The 14,153-nt window shown below is 39.8% G+C and overlaps 1 protein-coding gene across 9 annotated transcripts in view; it reads left to right on the top strand.

Moving 5' to 3' along the window:
• The window catches only part of LOC147375761 (guanylate-binding protein 2-like), a 167,821-nt gene that overhangs the window by 111,971 nt on the left and 41,697 nt on the right, over nt 1-14,153 (top strand). The window contains exon 1 of one of the 9 annotated variants that reach the window (XM_086390997.1): nt 6,286-6,307. The exons of the other annotated variants lie outside the window; for them this stretch is intronic. Coding sequence (XP_086247123.1) covers nt 6,296-6,307 — 12 coding nt within the window. The 5' untranslated portion in view covers nt 6,286-6,295. Of the gene's footprint in view, nt 1-6,285; nt 6,308-14,153 lie in introns of those variants that run through there. 9 annotated transcript variants of the gene reach the window in all.

Here is a 14,153-nt window from a genome sequence, read left to right as displayed (position 1 = left end):
TACCTCAGTGAAACTAAGCCATGCCGTATGGGGCCATCCAAGATGGGGGGTCATGGTGGAGAGGTCTGACAGAATGTGGTCCACTGGAGAAGGGAATGGCAAACCACTTCAGTATTCTTGCTTTGAGAACCCTATGAACAGTATGAAAAGGCAAGATGATAGGATACCGAAAGAGGATCTTCCCAGATCAGTAGGTGCCCAATAAGCTACTGGAGATAAGTGGAGAAATAACTCCTGAAAGAATGAAGGGAGGGAGCCAAAGCAAAAACAATACCTAGTTGTGGATGTGACTGGTGATAGAAGCAAGGTCCGATGCTGTAAAGAGCAATATTGCATAGGAACCTGGAATGTCAGGTCCATGAATCAAGGCAAATTGGAAGTGGTCAAATAGAAGGCAAGAGTGAAGGTCAATATTCTAGGAATCGGCGAACTAAAACGGACTGGAATGGGTGAATTTAACTCCGATGACAATTATATCTACTACTATGGGCAGGAATCCCTTAGAAGAAATGGAGTAGCCATCATGGTCACCAAAAGAGTCCGAAATGCAGTACTTGGATGCAATCTCAAAAACAACAGAATGATCTCTGTTCATTTCGAAGGCAAACCATTCAATATGACAGTAATCCAAGTATATGTCCCAACCAGTAACACTAAAGAAGCTGAAGTTGAACAGTTCTATGAAGACCTCCAAGACCTTTTAGAACTAACACCCCAAAAAGATGTCCTTTTCATTATAGGCGACTGGAATGTAAAAGTAGGAAGTCAAGAAATACCTGGGGTAAAAGGTAAATCTGGCCTTGGAATACGGAATGAAGCAGGGCAAAGGCTAATAGAGTTTTGCCAAGAGAACGCACTGGTCATAGCAAACACTCTCTTCCAACAACACAAGAGAAGACTCTACACATGGACATCACCAGATGGTCAACACTGAAATCAGATTGATTATATTCTTTGCAGCCAAAGGTGGAGAAACTCTATACAGTCAGGAAAACAAGACCGGGAGCTGACTGTGGCTCAGATCATGAACACCTTATTGCCAAATTCAGACTTAAATTGAAGAAAGTAGGAAAAACCACTAGACCATTCAGGCATGACCTAAATCAAATTCCTTATGATTATACAGTGGAAGTGAGAAATAGATTTAAGGGACTAGATCTGATAGACAGAGTGCCTGATGAACAATGGACAGAGGTCTGTGACATTGTACAGAAGACAGGGATCAAGACCATCCCCATGGAAAAAAAAAATGCAAAAAAGCAAAATGGCTGTCTGGGGAGGCCTTACAAAAAACTGTGAAAAGAAGAGACGTGAAAAGCAAAGGAAAAAAGGAAAGCTAAAGCATCTGAATGCACAGTTCCAAAGAATAGCAAGAAGAGATAAGAAAGCCTTCCTCAGTGATCAGTGCAAAGAAATAGACAAAAACAACAGAATGGGAAAGGCTAGAGATCTCTTCAAGAAAACTAGAGATACCAAGGGAACATTTCATGCAAAGATGGGCTCGATAAAGGACAGAAATAGAATGGACCAAACAGAAGCAGCAATATTAAGAAGAGGTGGCAAGAATACACAGAAGAACTGTACAAAAAAGAGCTTCATGACCCAGATAATCATGATGGTGTGTTCACTCACCTAGAGCCAAACATCCTGGAATGTGAAGTCAAGTGGGCCTTAGAAAGCATCACTAGAAACAAAGCTAGTGGAGGTGATGGAATTCCAGTTGAGCTATTTCAAATCCTGGAAGATGATGCTGTGAAAGTGCTGCACTCAATATGCCAGCATATTTGGAAAACTCAGAAGTGGCCACAGGACTGGAAAAGGTCAGTTTTCATTCCAATCCCAAAGAAAAGCAATGCCAAATAATGCTCAAAATACTGCACAATTGCACTCATCTCACACACTAGTAAAGTAATGCTCAAAATTCTCCAAGCCAGGCTTCAGCAATACGCGAACAGTGCATTCCAGATGTTCAAGCTGGTTTTAGAAAAGGCAGAGGGACAAGAGATCAAATTGCCAACATCCACTGGATCATGGAAAAAGGAAGAGAGTTCCAGAAAAACATCTATTTCTGCTTTATTGACTATGCCAAAGCCTTTGACTGTGTGGATCACAATAAACTGTGGAAAATTCTGAAAGAGATGGGCTTACCAGACCCCTGACCTGCCTCTTGAGAAACCTGTATGCAGGTCAGGAAGCAACAGTTAGAACTGGACATGGAACAACAGACTGGTTCCAAATAGGAAAAGGTATACATCAAGGCTGTGTATTGTCACCCTGTTTATTTAACTTATATACAGAGTACATCATGAGAAATGCTGGGCTAGAAGAAGCACAAGCTGAGAATCAAGGTTGCAGGGAGAAATATCAATAACCTCAGATATGCAGATGACACCACCCTTATGGCAGAAAGTGAAGAGGAACTAAAAAGCCTCTTAATGAAAGTCAGAGAGTGGGAAAGTTGGCTTAAAGCTCAGCATTCAGAAAACGAAGATCATGGCATCTGGTCCCATCACTTTATGGGAAATTGATGGGAAAACAGTGGAAACAATGTCAGACTTTATCTTTTTGGGCTACAAAATCACTACAGATGGTGACTGCAGCCTTGAAATTAAAAGACGCTTACTCCTTGGAAGAAAAGTTATGACCACCTAGATAGCATATTGAAGAACAGAGACATTACTTTGCCAACAAAGGTCTGTTTAGTCAAGGCTATGGTTTTTCCAATGGTCATGTAAGGATGCAAGAGTTGGACTGTGAAGAAAGCTGAGGGCTGAAGAATTGATGCTTTTAAACTGTGGTGTTGGAGAAGACTCTTGAGAGTCCCTTGGACTGCAAGGACATCCAACCAGTCCATTCTAAGGGAGACCAGTCCTGGGTGTTCATTGGAAGGAATGATGCTGAGGCTGAAACTCCAGTACTTTGGCCACCTCAGGCGAAGAGTTGACTCTTTGGAAAAGACTCTGATGCTGGGAGGGATTGGGGGCAGGAGGAGAAGGGGACGACAGAGGATGAGATGGCTGGATGGCATCACTGACTCGATGGACGTGAGTCTGAGTGAACTCCGGGAGTTGGTGATGGACAGGGAGGCCTGGCGTGCTGCGATTCATGGGGTCACAAAGAGTCGGACATGACTGAGTGACTAAACTGAACTGAACTGAGATATCTCTTCAAGAAAATTAGAGCTACTAAGGGTATATTTCAAGCAAAGATAGGCAGAATAAAGGACAGAAATCGCATGGACTTAACAGAAGCTGAAGATATTAAGAAAAGGTGATAAGAATACACAGAAGAACTATGCAAAAAAAGATCTTCATGACACAGATAACTAGTGATCACTCACCTAGAGCAAGACATCATGAAGTCTGAAATCAAGTGGGCCTTAGGAAGCATCACTACAAACAAAGCTAGTGGAGGTGATGGAATTCGAGTAGAGCAATTTCAAATCCTAAGATATGATGCTGTGAAAGTGCTGCACTCAATATACCAGCAAATTTGGGTAACTCAGCAGTGGCCACAGGACTGAAAAGGTCAGTTTTCATTCCAATCCCAAAGAAAGGCAATGTCATAGAATGCTCAAACTACCACACAATTGCACTCATCTCACATGCTAGCAAAGTAATGCTCAAAACTCTCCAAGCCAGGCTTCAATACTACATGAACTGTGAACTTCCAGATATTCAAGCTGGTTTTAGAAAAGGCAGAGGAACTGGAGATCAAATTGCCAACATCCATTGGATCATCAAAAAAGCAATAGAGTTCCAGAAAAACATCTACTTCTGCTTTATTGACTATGCTAAAGCCTTTGACTGTATGAATCACCACAAACTTTGGGAAATTCTTCAAGAGATGGAAATACCAGGCCACCTGACCTGCACTTGAGAAATATGTTTGCAGGTCAGGAAGCAGCAGTTAGAACTGGACATGGCACACCAGACTGCTTGCAAATCTGGAAAGGAGTACATCAAGGCTGTGTATTGTAACCCTGCTTCTTTAACTTGTATGCAGAGTACATCATGCAAAATGCTGCGCTGGGTGAAACACAAGCTGGAATGAAATTGCTGGGAGACATATCAATAACCTCAGATATGCAGATGACACCACCATTATGAGAGAAAGTGAAGAGGAATTAAAGAGCCTCTTGATGAAAGTGAAAGAAGACAGTGAAATAGTTGGCTTAAAACTCAACATTCTGAAAACTAAGATCATGGCATGCAGTCCAATCACTTCTGGCAAATAGATGGGGAAACAATGCAAACAGTGACAGACTTTATTTTTGGAGGAGCTCCAAAATCACTGCAGATGGTGATTGAAGCCATGAAATTAAAAGAGGCTTGCTCTTTGGAAGAAATGCTGTGATCAACCTAGACAGCACATTAAAAAGCAGAAATATTACTTTGCCAACAAAACTTTTGTCTAGAGTAAGCTTTGGCTTTTCCATGAGTCATGTATGGATGTGAGAGTTGGACTCTAAAGAAAGCTGAGGGCCAAAGAATTGATGTTTTTGAACTGTGGTGTTAGAGAAGACTCTGGAGAATCCCTTGGACTGCAAGGAGATCAAACCAGTCAATCTGAAAGGAAATCAGTCCTGAATATTCATTGGAAGGACTGATGCTGAAGCTGAAACTCCAATACTTTGGCCACCTGATGTGAAGAACTGACACATTGGAAAAGACCCTGATGCTGGAAAACATTGAGGGAAGGAGGAGAAGGTTAAGATGGTTAGATGGCATCACCCACTCGATGTACATGAGTTTGAGCAAGCTCCAGGAGTTTGTGGTGGACAGGGAAGCCTGGCGTGCTGCAGTCCACGGTGTTGCAAAGACTCGGACATGACTGAGGGACTGAACTGAACTAAACTGATGTTATCTGCCATCATCTATATATACCGTATATGACATAAATATATCTTTTTTTTTTAATCTTTCACTCCTTTTCTAACTTTTGGTTTTAATTATGCATTTTATATGATTCCATTTTCTATTCTTTCTTAGCATCTCCTTGCAGTCTTTCTTAGCATAACAATTATACCTCTTTAAAAAATTTTTTTAAACTGTTTGCCCTAGAGATTGCAATATACATTTCTAACCAATCCATGTTAAATAACAGTGTCAAATAACACTATACCACATCACCAATAGCACAAGCACCTTAAAATAACAAAATATTCCTAACTCTTCTCTCTGGTCTTTTGTATCATTGCTATAATTCATTTCACTCATACATACTCTTCAATCTTCAAATACGTTGGTGCTATTATTGTTTTAGTAAATTGTTGTATGTTAGATCAACTTAGAATAAGAGAAATATATTTTTATTTTCTTGCCATTTATTCCTCCTTCAGTGCTCTTCCAGTCTTTATGTAGATCCAAATTTCTGATATATCATTTTCCTCCTCTGAAGAACTTTAAACATTTCTTACAAATCAGGGTTCCTGGTGAGAGATTCCCTCAATTTTTGTTTGTCTGAGGAAGTACTTATTTCTCCTTCACTCAGAAGAATAATTTCAGTAGACACAGAATTCTAATTTGGTGTTGCTATTTCTTTCATGATTTTGATTATTTCACTGCATTCTCTTCTTGCTTGTATGCTTTCAAAGGAGACGTCTGATATAATTCTTACCCTAGTGCTTCTATGAGTAAAATAAAATCTCTTTGGCTTATTTCGAGATTTTCTCTTTGCCTTTGATTTTCTGTAGTTGAATATGATGTGCTTTTCAATTTGAAAGTTTCTATTGACACACCTCCAAATTCACTGAGTCCGTCCCAATCATGTTCAGTCTACTGATGAACCCACCAAAGACATTCTTCATTCTGTCAGCATGTTTTTAGTTTCTTGTATCTCCTTACAATTGTGGGAGTTTCCATTTCTCTCCCTACATTACTCACTTGTTCATTCACGTTTTCCTCTTCTCCATTAGATTTCTTAGCATATTAATCACAGTAATTTTAAATTTAGCTGTCTGATAATTTGCAAATTTCTGCCTTGTCTGAGTCTGGTTCTGATACTTGATTTGACACTTCAGACTGCTTTTATGCCTTTTAGCATGTCTAGTAATTTTTTGTTGAAAGCTGGCATAGTTTAATATTTTGAAGGACCTGAGGTAAATATGTCTATAGTGTGAGGTTTTATGTTAACGGTCAACAGGTTAGATTGTGTTTACCACTTGTTTTAGCTGCTGTGTCAGGAAATAAAATTTCCTTACTGTTAATGTTTTTGTCTTTCTGCTATCTTTTGGTTTCCCTAGAAGAGTGGTCCCCAAACGTTTTGGAACCAGGGACTGGTCTTATGGAAGACAATGGGAGTGGAGGTAGAGGATAGTTCAAGTGGCGATACTAGTGATGGGGAGTGGCACATGAAGCTTCCCTTTCTTGCCCTGCAGCTCACCTCCTGCTGTGCAGCCAAGTTCCTAACAGGCCATGGACCAGTACCAGTCTGCAGCAGGGAGTGAGGGGAGTTGGAGACCCCTGCTTGCCCTAGAGAACTTTTATCAGTTCAGTTCAGTTCAGTAGCTCAGTCGTGTCCGACTCTTTGCGACCCCATGAATCGCAGCACGCCAGGCCTCTCTGTCCATCACCAAGTCCTGGAGTTCACTCAGACTCACGTCCATCGAGTCGGTGATGCCATCCAGCCATCTCATCCTCTGTCGTCCCCTTCTCCTCCTGCCCCCAATCCCTCCCAGCATCAGAGTCTTTTCCAAGGAGTCAACTCTTCGCATGAGGTGGCCAAAGTACTGGAGTTTCAGCTTTAGCATCATTCCTTCCAAAGAAATCCCAGGGCTGATCTCCTTCAGAATGGACTGGTTGGATATCCTTTTATACTACCATCTAAATCAGTATGTCTCCCCAAATATCATATGTTGAAAAACTTATGCCCAATGTGCTGGTTTTGGTGGTGGGGCCTTTAGGAAGTGATTAGTTCATGAGCCCAGAATAATCATGAATGACTGTAATGCTTACATAAATTCATACCACGTACCATGCCCATACCATACCCTTGCTATGGTAGTTATATTTTTAGTCTTTTGAGGAACTTTCATACTGTTTTTCATAGTGGCTCCATCAATTTACATTCCCACCAATAGGGTACATACAAATGCTACAGTTTAAAAGTCTTTTGCATTCACTTTAAAGGCATTGTTACTCTGTAGATTATTCTGGTTGACATTTTTCATTCAACACTTTAAAAGAGATGTTATTCCACTTTCTCCTAGCTTATGTAATTTCCAGCAATGTTTCTTTCCAAGCCTAGTTTTTGCTCTTTTGTATGCAATGTTTCTTTTTTCACTGCTTGTCTCTAAGATTTTCTGTTCATAATAGGCTTTTATTACTAGTCTGTGGGGTGCAAGGCCATATTTATCTTATATTTGTTTTGTTTGGGGTTCTATGAACTTTGGCCATTTGTCTCTTTTATTAATTTTGGGAAATTTTCTCTTCAAGTATTTTTCCTGCCTCTTTCTTTACTTCTTCTATTTTTATTTTTCCAGTTATGTGCATGAGAAACCTTTTGTCATTGTACTGGGGGATATCCTAAACTATTGAAGGCTCAGAATATTTTTTTCTCTCTAATTCTGTGTTTCTATGTGGTTAATGACTATTGATCTATCTTAGATTGTTTGGTTCTTTCCACCAATTTGTTCACATATTTTCTGTTAATTCCTTTAAAAGAATTCTTAGTCACTGATATTGTGCTTTACTTTTATAGGATTTCCATTTAACTCTATTAATAGCATGCAGTCTTTAAAAAATTTTAATGTGTTCATGTGTGTTATTCACCTTTCCAGTAGATTTTTCAACATAATAATAGTGATTTCAAAGGCCCTGATTGTTCCACATTAGGTTTATTTCTGATATTGTTTCTGTTCTTTGTCTTATCTCATTATGATGCATAGTTTTAACTAGGATTTTTTTGTTTTGTTTTTGTTTGTTTCTTGTTTTTGCTTAACTCCATTTTTATTATATGCTTAACATTGTAAAAAAAAAAAAGTAGATATTGAGATAATAAGATTTATAGTTGAAAAATAGCACAACCTCTATTTTGGTTAGGATGATTGTGGGGGGCATTTAGTCAGTGTAGTAATTCATCTGTGCTGAGTTTTGTTGTTGCTACATCAAGTTCATCACAAGCTTCACATTCCTCCAGTGGAATTCTACTATTTGTAGTAGAAGACCTGAAGCACCAGAAGACTCTTATAGTTTTCCTGTTCCATCCTCAATCTTTAGCAGATCCTGCATACTTGTCTTACGGGCAGTCTCTGTGCTCTTGACCTAGTCTAATGGTAGACTGCTTTTTTTGCTTTTTGTTTTTGTTTATTTACTCATTGCAAGGCTTCGTTGAATGCCTGCATACTCTTAGGTTTTCCAGGTAAATCTGTTGCACCTCAAACCTTGAAAAGCTCAGTCAGTCTGCCCCACAAAGGTTATCGCATATCTCCTGCCCTCCATCTACTATTTCTTATGATACCTGATGGAGGCCAATGGAAGATTTATATAAGTATGTGTGAATTTCTCTTATGTCAAGGTTTATTGGGGATTCTGGCCATTGTGCAATATGCAGGACGTTTATTAAAATTTTTGTTATTCTAATATCTGTAATCAGATAAAAGATAACTTGTTTATGTGGCTCATCTTCTCAAAAGGGATTGCAACTCATTGAAATTTTATCTTCAATATCTTAATTTTAATCTAATTTTAATCTAATTTTATCTTTGTGATCTCACTTGGGATAGGTCTTTAAAAGAATGATTTTATAGATTATTTGGACCTTTTTTTCTTTTCAGATGGGAGTAATGTTCTCTTGACACATTTTGGATTCTTAGTAGTTTGGAACATGGATCTCATTTCTCTTGATTAATCACTCTAGATTTACCAATTTCATAAACTACCAATTTTACAAACATTTTGGTTGCTTTGACTCTCTTATTATATAATGGTTTTCTACTTCACTAAGTCTGTTTTGCTTTTATTTTGGTTTCTTCTACTATTTCTGCATTTGGATCACTTGAAGAGGTTGATATTTAGCTTGTTTTCTACTTTAATTCTTTACTAGTTTATGGCCTGAGGATATGAATTTCACTGAAATTAGTGATTTAACTGCATCTTGAAGTCTGAAATATAGTATTATCAGTATTGGTCATTTAAAAATATTTTCTATTTTTCAAAATAAAATTCTTTGTGGCGTATAGATTATTTAGAATTATAACATAAAAATATAAGAATCTTCAGTTATCTTTTTGTCACTGTTTTATAACATTGAAAAGTGAAAGTGTTAGTTGCTCAGTCGTGTCCAAGTCTTTTCAATCTCATGGACTGTAGCCTACCAGGCTCCTTTGTCCATGGGTTTCTCCAGGCAAGAATAGTGGAATGGGTAGCGATTCCCTTCTCCAGGGGATCTTTTCAGCCCAGGGATTGGACCTGGGTCTCCTGCATTTCAGGCAGATTCTTTACCATCTGAGCCACCAGGGAATATTTTTTTAACATAATATTATGGTAAATTGGTATACTCTACTTGACTTTAATTTGTTAACCTGAAAAAATATGTTTTCTACAGTGTTTGATCACAATTATCAGCCTATTAAATATCTATTTGTTCAATTTGCCAATTATCCTCTTCAAAGCTTTAGTCTTCTCTGGTGGCTCAGATGTTAAAGAATTTGCCTACAATACAGGAGATATGGGTTTGACCTCTGGGTCAGGAAGATTCCCCTGGAGAAGAAAGTGGCAACCCACACCAGTATTCTTGATGGAGAATTCCATGGACAGAGGAGCCTGATGAGTTACAGTCCATGGAGTTGCAAAGAGTCAGACACGACTGAGTGACGAACACTTCACTTCACTTCAAGTCTTCAACACCATTACTGATTTTGTGTGTTGGTTCTATTAATTAATCTCTGAAATGGGATAAGTGTGTCCTAAAAATTTTGACTTTCCCTATTCTTTCAGTTCTGCCATTTCTCAATTTATTGGAAGCCATATTATAAAGTGAAAGTGAAGTCATTCAGTCGTGTCCAACTCTTTGCAACCCCATGGACTGTATAGTCCATGGAATTCTCCAGGCCAGAATACTGGAGTGGGTAGCCTTTCCCTTCTCCAGGGGATCTTCCCAACCCAGGGATCGAACCCAGGTCTCCCACATTGCAGGTGGATTCTTTACCAGCTGAGCCACAAGGTACATACATATACAACAATATTATGTCTTCTATAAAGCTGAAATTGTCTTCAAATTTCTGCATGCCTATAGACAGGCATTTTTGCTCTTAAAATCTATTTTCATATGCTGCTATATGTATTACTCTCACACACTATAATCTGTTTTCATATAACACTTGTACATAGTTTGGTAATAGTATATATCACGTTCCAGAGCCAAACATATCTGAGTGGCTTACAGTCTTCATCTAGAAACACAAATCTTTATACCCTCACTGACAACAACAAAAAGTTGATGAAAACAAGAGAAGAGATTCAGAGAAACAGAACAAGAGCAAGAGCAAAAAAAAAATTTTTTTTCTTGGATCCATGTAACTGAGAAATGATTAATTTTATCTATTTTAGGTCATATGCCTCAGTTCAGTTCAGTCACTCAGTCATGTCCGACTCTTTGTGACCCAATGAATAGCAGCATGCCAGGCCTCCCTGTCCATCACCATCTCCTGGAGTTCACTTAAACTCACGTCCATCAAGTCGGTGATGCCATTGAGCCATCTCATCCTCTGTCATCCCCTTTTCCTCCTGCCCCCAATCCCTCCCAGCATCAGAGTCTTTTCCAATGAGACAACTCTTCTCATGAGGTGGCCAAAGTACTGGAGTTTCAGTTTAACATCAGTCCTTCCAAAGAACACCCAGGACTGATCTCTGTCAGAATGAACTGGTTGGATCTCCTTGCAGTCCAAGGGACTCTCAAGAGTCTTCTCCAACACCACAGTTCAAAAGCATCAATTCTTTGGTGCTCAGCTTTCTTCACAGTCCAACTCTCGCATCCATACATGACCACTGGAAAAACCATAGCCTTGACTAAACAGACCTTTGTTGGCAAAGTAATGTCTCTGCTTTTGAATATGCTAACTAGGTTGGTCATAACTTTTCTTCCAAGGAGTAAGTTCTTTTAATTTCAAGGCTGCAGTCACCATCTGCAGTGATTTTGGAGACCAAAAAGATAAAGTCTTTTTTGGAGACCAAAAGATAAAGTTTCCACTGTTTCCCCATCTATTTGCCATGAAGTGATGGGACCAGATGCCATGATCTTCGTTTTCTGAGTGTTGAGCTTTAAGCCAACTTTTTCACTCTCCTCTTTCACTTTCATCAAGAGGCTTTTTAGTTCCTCTTCACTTTCTGCCATAAAGGTGGTGTCATCTGCATATCTGAGGTTATTGATATTTCTCCCGGCAATCTTGATTCCAGCTTGTGCTTCTTCTAGCCAGCGTTTCTCATGATGTACTCTGCATATAAGTTAAATAAACAGGGTGACAATATTCAGCCTTGACATACTCCTTTCCTATTTGGGACCAGTCTGTTGTTCCCTGTAGAGCTCTAACTGTTGCTTCCTGACCTGCATACAGGTTTCTCAAAAGGCAGGTCTGGTAGTCTGGTATTCCCATCTCTTGAAGAATTTTCCACAGTTTATTGTGATCCACACAGTCAAAGGCTTTACCCTAGTCAATAAAGCAGAAATAGATGTTTTTCTGGAACTGTCTTGCTTTTTCGCTGATCCAGCGCATGTTGGCAATTTGATCTCTGGTTCCTCTGCCTTTTCTAAAACCAGCTTGAACATCTGGAAGTTCACAGTTCACGTATTTAATCTCCCCCCTAAATCAGTCTTGGTGGCTCAGGAATTATATGGCCACAGTAATTTTCCCAGATTGGATTTAAGTCTTGAATCTACCCAGTGTAGTCTCAGAATTCTAGAAAAATCTGTCCCTGATATTGTCACATATACCTTTACAGTTACAACACGCTCTACAGCTCCAAATACAGTATCATTTTATTTTATGAAATAAGCGTATGGCAATTGACTAAGGATTTTAATACTGTTCTAGCTGATTTTGCAGCTAGAAAAGTCTGCATAGGGAATACGTGCCAAAGCACTAGCTCCTGGGTAGTCTTGGCCATAGAACTTTGAGACTACATTCTGCCTGTCCTTCCTTTCTCCTCATTGCCGTCTAGGTACAGATGGGATAACTACCAGTGCCCAGCCCCGGTTGGATCCAGGGACTCCCTTGGGAGGACGGCATTGGCGAAAGGATAGATAAAAGGAGAAAGAGACAGAGGCTTGAACTAACTGGTTTACGCAGAAAGCCAATAAAACCTGGGACATCAGGATTGCACTGACCATGGAGGCCACAGGCGCCCTCTCAAATCACGGAAAGTGCCCCACCTTAGGCACCTTCTCGAGTGGATCTTAGAAGCCCGGGCAAATAAATGGTCTCAGAGGGCTCCTGTGCTCTGTCATTAGTCATCCTGAAGGAAGAACAGAGAAGAAAAGGAGAGAAAAGGAAACAAGAAAGAACAACATGGGGAGACTAAGCTTGATGAGCATGGCTCGCAACGTTATTTTGCAAAGTAGCTTTTATAACTTAAGTTGTGCATAGAGGATAATAGGGGGTGTGGAGTCATGCAAGGTCAGCAGTCCTTGACTCTTATCAAAGCCAGGCTTTCTTTCTGAAAACTTATCATATGCAAACGCTTTAGGTGATTTACATCATCTTCTGGCCAGGAGGCCTGTTAACATTTTATTACCCTTTCTTCTGAATAATGGTTAGTCAATCAGAAAACTTATTTTCTCTAAAGGTGATTATTCTAAAGTCAGGCGCCACCCTCTGAAAGCATTAAATAAAGTTGCATGCCTATAGGGCAAAAGTGTGGTGGGTTATAACAAGAAAAGAATTAACTCAAGGGTCCAAGGTTACAAGCATTAAAGCTACTCCTTACATTTCTATATACCAGCTATATTAATCAATACACTCCCAGGGACACAGTAGGTAAGGGATATGGAAACTTGGCAACAGGCACTAGCTCAAAAAAGAAATCCTCTACTAGTTCTATTCTAACAATTTTAACTCTCTGAGAAGCTCTGCATTGTTAGAATATCTTAAGCTTCCCGTGCCTCTCATGGTTGGGAGGCTGTGAACAATCACATGCATAGCTGCAGGAGTCCAAACAAACCTGTCAGGCAAGCTAGAAAGTCATCAGAGGGGTTTGAATTGAAACACTCCTATTATGCCCAGGAGACTTATTAACTAGAGCTCTAAGTTGATTTTCTTCAGAGAAAGGTGATCGGGGATAGCCCCCCGTTAATGTCAGAAGAGTTGGTGAAAGTCGTGAAATAGCAAAACAGACAGATTTTGGTTTTGGGGTAGATGCTTGGGCAGGTCCAGGGGGCCTCTCGAGTTCTGATTCGCCTTTGCATGTCAAATCCTCTCCGCATGACCTTTGTCATGGGTGGGAACTCCCATGCTGGCTCCTGGTAGATAACCAAACCCTGATTCACAGGGGTAAAGACCTGTAACAGAAACTGGTGACTAAGTGAAATTCTTGAGCTCCTTTTACAGAACAGCAGGTAAGGGAACAGGTTGTTTGAAAACTCCTATTGTAACACAATAAAACTGGTCGATACCAGGTCAAACCAATACAGCTCATCAGAATCTGCACAGAAGAGACCTTTTGTCCCATAGGTGATCCACTGTCATCACAGCCCAAAATTCACCAACCTGTTTCACACCAAATCCTCTGTATTTGCACATGTCCCATGAAGAAGCATGTAACCAAGATAAACTTGCACAGAACACCAATTATCTCACTTTTCCTTACCACCAATCACCTTTCTCTAAGGCCTAAGACCATTCTGCTGCTTGCTCCTGTTAATATTCTAAGCCCCTGTCCTCTTGGGAGGCAGACCTGAGACTTGTTCTCTTGCCTCCTTACTGGGTGGCCTCTGCTACAAACCTTGGTGTCTCAGTGTTTTGGCTTGTGGCTCCTTGGGCAAAAGAACCTGGTTCCCTAACAGCAGCAGTCAAGCTTTTAACTTGTAGGTTAGTACAACACCTTAGGATATAGAAAAGAATGGAAGAAATCTGAATCAACCCCCAAACCCCAAAGGTGGATCCACCTTAGTAAAAGAGCAGGAAAAAAACAAGCAAACAAAAAACAGTGAATATTTCT

This window comes from Bos grunniens, chromosome 3 (genome assembly GCF_055505025.1).
Source record: "Bos grunniens cultivar Pamir isolate PY7600 chromosome 3, Bosgru_T2T1.0, whole genome shotgun sequence".
NCBI classification, from domain to species: domain Eukaryota; kingdom Metazoa; phylum Chordata; class Mammalia; order Artiodactyla; family Bovidae; genus Bos; species Bos grunniens.
The sequence above is the reverse complement of the archived record's forward strand: the minus strand, read 5'-3'. Positions and strand labels throughout refer to the sequence as shown.